At 45.3% G+C, this 6,104-nt stretch overlaps 1 protein-coding gene across 2 annotated transcripts in view; it reads left to right on the forward strand.

Annotated features, from left to right (window-relative positions):
* Positions 1 to 1,599: 1,599 nt before the first annotated feature.
* The window catches only part of YIF1A (Yip1 interacting factor homolog A, membrane trafficking protein), a 278,804-nt gene continuing 274,299 nt past the window's right edge, over positions 1,600 to 6,104 (forward strand). Inside the window, exon 1 of one of the 2 annotated variants that reach the window (XM_069644883.1) lies at positions 1,600 to 1,980. In XM_069644883.1, the coding sequence (XP_069500984.1) occupies positions 1,947 to 1,980 (34 nt within the window). In that variant the 5' untranslated portion in view covers positions 1,600 to 1,946. The remainder of the gene's footprint in view (positions 1,981 to 6,104) is intronic. The other variant, XM_069644882.1, reaches the window with a different exon arrangement.

The raw sequence follows: 6,104 nt of genomic DNA on the forward strand, positions 1-6,104 counted from the left end.
ACACACAGAGCAATCGAGAAACCCAGAAGGGATGGTGAGGGGGGTGGCAACAAAAGACACAGCCAGGCTGAACGAGCCCTTAGCCCACCGGGGGTATAGAGATTGGACATCCCACGAGACGGTGTAAGGAGGGATAATCCAAATAAGGTGAAGCAGACCTGCAGCCTTAACGAGAACAAGCTTGAAAAGCCCACAAAAACGATGAAGAATGAACTTTGTTTGTTTTTTAGAAAATACCGACCTAACTAGATCGGAGAATACATCCCAGAAGAAGGGATACGCTAGAAACTATCCGGAGTACTTGACGAGGACATTGTATTATCTATAACAGAGACATTTTTTTTTGTTAGTTTGGATTTGGATCAGTCTACAAAGCCGAGAGCTGGAAGAGACTCTGAAAACACTGTGGGTGGGGGACAGAAAACCAGCCACCACTAATTTACCCAAGAGAGGAGTAACCCTATGCTAAGCTGACACTAAGTCTCTCCCAGGCATCTCCAAGACATCCTGGTTTTCTGCTCTGTGTAGCCTTGTGGGCGGGCATGCCGACTCCCTGACCCTGCTTTCTATATGCTACTCTTTGTAGGGCCTCATAATGTACTGTTTGGGGATAGCTCTCAACGTTTTGTGGCTCCAGGGCAGGTGAAAACCCACCATTGTTTTTGACATTGACTTCACTTATATGGGCGGGTATGGAGCTTGGTGGGTGAGAGAGCTGCTTGCAGGGTGGGTGACCCCAGCCAGCGTGTGAGTTGAGAGGTATGGTTTGGGGCAGGTGTAGGCCATCTGCACCACTTTAAGGCTATGCCCAAATTTTACCACGCCCCCTTTCCACAATCCCCACCTCCCTTTGCTTATGTATCGCACTGGCCTATCCCATGCCTAGATCTCAACCTTTTGTGTATGCCAGGATGGGTGAAACCCAGTGATTTTTTTCATGGCGGGTGAGAGATTGAAGTGAATGGGCGTGTAGGGTGCTTGGTGGGTGAGTAAACTGATTACACGGCACATATATGCCAACATTTTGGAGCATCTGGCAGTGTGATTTCATTAAAGCGGAAGAAACACATTTTCCTATAGGATTGCATTAGGGTTAGAATTATGTTAGGCGGATGAAAGTAAATAATTGTGATATTTTTTATTGAAAAAGCATGATTTTCCACCTAAATCGGGAGAGTTGGCATGTATGAGAGCAGATGAGACCCACCAAAAGCTTAAGAGATGAGCGGTATACCCATGCCTACACTAAAGCCAAAACGGTGGGCTGTTTTGGTGCTTATGGGCAGAAAAAATTGTGTTTAGAGTGTGCAGCAGAAATTTCAGCCTTTTACCTTTCAAACGTTGGCAGGTATATTTATAAAACACATTTTTTAACCAGAAGTTATACATGCATTAAAGAAATCTAGGACGATTATAATCCATACCGCACTGGTCCTGCTGCTACTTAAGAAATGTGTTGATAACTTACTTCTCCAACATGGCGTCCGTTGGTGCTTCGCCTAGTTATTCCATACTGTTTTGCCTGTTTGTTGTGTCTATGGGGCGGAGCCGGCACGTGGCAGGGTCACATCTGGTGTTCGGGGCAAAGAAGCTGACAGCTTGTCATCTTGTACTTGCACGGTCTAGTTTTCGCTGCTCGCCTCTCTCTGGGGCGTGGTTAACATATTTCTAACGTCTCCCGCACCATCCCACAGGCGGAGGGTATCTCTTGACCGACCAATCCCTAGACGTTAATGTTTTCAAGTAGGCGGGGCCGCAAAATATGGGAATCCTGAATGGGCAAGGCTTAGCGTTTGTAGGCGTCGCTCGCGCATGCGAGCTGTTGGTATGTTCTACTGGTGCTGACGTGGTGCAGGCTCTGGTCCATCTAGTATTAGCGCTGGTGCCCGTCGCCTCGTTTACAAGTCATACCCATCACCAGAAGTGCAGCGGGGCCCTAGAGGAAGATGGCTGCCTATCACCAGGGCTACGGAGGGCATGGTGAGTACGGTGCTGCGACAGGGGTCACTAGTACTGCCTGAGAGGCTGCAGGAGCCAGGATATCTAGCGCAAAGGTGTACACATATCAACAGTACCACTCGGACAAATGATGGTAGCTACCCCCCTGCCACCCATCTACACGTCCTTAATCCCAACAATTGCAGAGGGATGATATGTTCGATGTCAATAGAAAAGTATCATATCCGAATCTAATGCAAGGGAGTTGTGGTGTTTTGCCCCTCACCAGTATCAACTATCATAAGGCAAAGAGGGGCTTCCCTGCTCTGCCTTAAGGACTAAAGTAAGAGTAACCACTATTTTGGGCAAGGGCTGGTGTGATCGCACACATGCTCAGGTTAGCCCTGCTCCACGCTAGTTGCAGAATATCCAGGTCAGAACTTGGAAATTTGAGTGGTGGTACTATGTGCATTAGTGATTATGATTTATACCACATGTCACTGCTATTTTCATGATCTCTAGGCGCACTGGCCGATCTGAAAAGGAAGGGGGTTGGGAGGGATTAGTGGAATTGAGCGGGGAAAAGCTCAAGAGAGCTTTGATGTGCTGCTGGTAGATTCATTTAGTCAAAACCGGTCACTGTGTTGGTTTGGTTTTAGTTGGTCGACCATGTGTGGTGTTTAGTGCAAAGTTGTATATAGGTGGTTTATGTGCCTTTGGTTTAGTGTCCTGTTGAATGTTGTGGAGTTTCTTGTGGTTTTTGTTATTTTTGCGGCATGTGTCTGGTTTGTTTAGTGTTGGAGGGTGGAAAAGCAGGGTATTGGAGTTTTAAGTCGGGTTAGTCAGCGGTCGTCTGAGTCTTTTTGTGCAGGTTGGGTTGATTCATTGGGTTAATATTATTCTATGCTGTTTTGCAGTCCAATGCTTTATTTATTTCGCTGGGTGGCCGTGTTTCGGGAGATCAGGTTTTTCGCTTCAGAAGGAGTTCCAAAATCTCACCGCTATGTAGTAGAATGCTGATTCCCCCTCCCGATTTTGCGTGTTTCGTTTTGAGGTGTAAGTTGTTGCTGGACCGTAATGTTCATTTTGGTTTGTAGATGTAGTTTTTTTTTTTGTATGAATTCCACTCCTTGACCTTGAATTTCTCTGTGTATTATGCAGGGTCTTTTGAAAACAATTTTGTTATTTTTTACCGGTAGCCGATGGAGGTTTCTCAGTGCTGGTGTGATGTGTTCTCTCTTAGTGAGTTTGAGGTGCAATCTTTCTGCTGTGTTCTATATAGGCTGTAGTTTTTTCATAAGGTATTTTGGCTTTCTGAGATGGATACTGTTGACATGACGAGATGACGGTCAGTGTTTTGTGTGGGAAGGTGAAGGAAAGGGAGTATCCTCTTGATTGCGTGCAAGTGAAAGAAGCATTTCATAGCTACTGTGTTGACTTGCGGTTTAGTGTTTGTCATCCATTAACATTTAGAGATTTCTTTTACAACTTTTTCGGGTTTTGCTGGATTTCCCAGTTCGGTAGGCCATGGAATGTGGTGCTGGTTCGACTGTGGTTTGGGTGTGATCATGATTTGTGTTTTGTCCAGGTTGATTTTAAGGCTGTTGGTGCTCATCCAGTGGTTTATTTCTGTGAGGCAGTTGGGAAGGGTAAGGTTTTGTTCTTTGCTGGCGTTTGATTTTGTAGATGATTTGAGTGTCGTCTGTGTAATTCAGCAGGTGAGGCCGCTGTTTTTTGATAAGGTTAATCAGTGGAGTTATTTAGATGTTGAAACGCAGTGGTGTGAGTGAGCCTTGTGGGACTCCGCAAGTTGTTTTGCGAGGTGTTTGACTCGAATGGTGTTATCCACGTTGTTGCAGTTCTTTCTGTCGTGAAGGATTTTAGCCAGAGGAGTGCTGTGTTGCTGATTCCAATACCTTCAGTCTTTTGAGGAGTGTTCAGTGGTGGACTGTGTTGAATGCTGCTGATATATCGAGTAGTATTGGTGTCGATTTGAAGTTGCCATCTGCGCTGCTTTAGATCGCCCCATATCGATAGTAATGCTGTTAACGTTCCTCTAATAAGTTTGAGGCCCATTTGTGTATGGTCTAGTAACAAATTGTTTTCTACGTATTCCAGGATTTGTTTTTAGACGTGGCTTTGCCGGGTATGGAATGTTTGAGATTGGTCAGTAGTTAGTTAGGTCTTCCGTGTTTCCCGATGGGTCTTGTGGCACAGTTCCTGTTGCTAATGAGTGGTTGAAGAGGTTGAGGAAATATTCTGCAGGTGTTTTCTGGGTGAGGATAGTCTTGTATACGTCCAGTGGGCGGGGGTGTGCTGGATAGTGTTGCTTGTGCTCACCAGGCTGTTGAAGTTTGTCTATTCATGAGAGGTGGTTTAGTCTACTAGACAGTTCCGGTGTTGGCTGGTTAAAGGGGTTGTTGCTGATTTTAGGCATGCTCTTAACGACTTGCTGGATGTTTGTGATTTTGTTTTTGAAGTGGTCTGCAAGTGTGTTTTGTGGTGTTGCATGCGGTCTTAGCTTGTTGATGATGTTGAACATCTCTTTCTGAGTGTTGAGTTTGTGATCCATTCGTTATAGAATGTCTTTTTTTGCTTTGAGTAATTTTTTTTAAAAAAAAGGAAAAGTTAGGTCATGGTGTTTCTTCCGTTCTTGTTCCAGTATCATGTTTTTGGTAGTGCTCTGAGATAGTGTGTGAACCATCTTGCCATTGTTTTCTTTAGAGAACGGGTGCATGGTTTTTCTGGTGCAATGTCATCCCATTTTTGGATTGTTTCAGTTCTTTCTTCTAAGCTGGTTGTGTCTAGGATGGTAATTGACGGTTTTGTGGCATCCAGTCTGGCTTTTAGGTCCACGCTGTTAATTGATTTCCAGTTTCTTTTCAGAAATGGAGAATTGTTTGGGAGGTTAGCTAGTATCGGTGTTGGTGGGTGGATCACAACTGGTATAATGAGGTAGTTGCTCCAGAAGATTTGCATAGGTGGTGCAGTTGTGAGCAGGCTTTTGTTGCAGAAGTTTGCAACTCTGGTGTGGCCTTCTGTGTCGCTCCTTTCACCAGTTGTCATAGATGCATTGTTGCTGGTTGATTTGTCAAGGTTTTGGGTAAGTCAATGGGCCTCATTACGAGGTTGGCGGTAAGGGGTTAACGGCAAAGGTAAGGGTGCCACTGCCGTTAACCCCTTACTGCCCTATTACAAGGTCCTTTAGCTGTTCACGCTAAGAGAGCTAATAACGGGCCCGCTATTTGCGGGCCCGTTATTAGCTCCTTCCCCATTCCCATTGAGCCCTATGGGGGCTGGAATGGGAATGGGGAATGGTTTTCAGAATGGGGACTTACCGGGTCCTCCAAGGTTGGAATGACCCGGTAAGTCCCCATACCGAGAACCCGGACCCGGTATGCAGTAAGAGGGTAGCCACGGTGCTAAAAGCACCATGGCTACCTCCTACCTCGTAATGAGGCCCAATGTTTTCTTCTTCGACCCAGATGTTGAAATCTCCCAGTATGATGAGGTGATTGTGTTTAATGGCGATGTTGGTGATGGTGTCCATAAATAGGTCAGTGAAAGTAGGGTTGTATGTTGGTGGCCTGTAGACAAGTAGGAACGATGGGTTGGCTTGGTGATCTAAGGTGAAGTGCAGTAGGAGTGATTCACAGTTTGGGATATATAGTGGTGGTGCTGTTATTTTTAGCTGGTCCTTGTATGCCATGGCGAGACCTCTTGCTCTTTTTCCTACTCGGTTGACAAGTTTGAAGTTCGGTAGGGAATCGTGTGCTGTTACTTTGAAGTTTTGAGTTATCCAGGTTTCAAAGAGGAATAGCATGGTCTGTCCCTCCATCGCTTAGTAGTTTGTATACTTCTGTTGTGTGCTCTGATAGTGATCTGGTGTTGACTAGGTTGCGGTGTTGACTAGGTTGCAGTGTATCTTTTTGTTTTCTTCGGTTTGTTTAATCTTTGGCTGTGGAGTTGGGAGATTGAGTTGATTTTGATTCATTTTTCCATCAGCTTGTGCATTTCTTCGTTGAGTAGTTCAGCAAGGTTGTGTCTTGGATTGATGTTTTCTTTAGGTTCGTCTGTCTGATCACATTAATTCTTTGTGTCAAGCCAATTCTTTTGTGACGACTGGCGTTCTCTCTCTCTCTCTCTCTCTCTCTCTCTCTCTCTCT

The sequence above is a fragment of the Ambystoma mexicanum genome, chromosome 2p (genome assembly GCF_040938575.1).
Source record: "Ambystoma mexicanum isolate Mex_15411 chromosome 2p, UKY_AmexF1_1, whole genome shotgun sequence".
Classification (NCBI taxonomy): Eukaryota; Metazoa; Chordata; class Amphibia; order Caudata; family Ambystomatidae; genus Ambystoma; species Ambystoma mexicanum.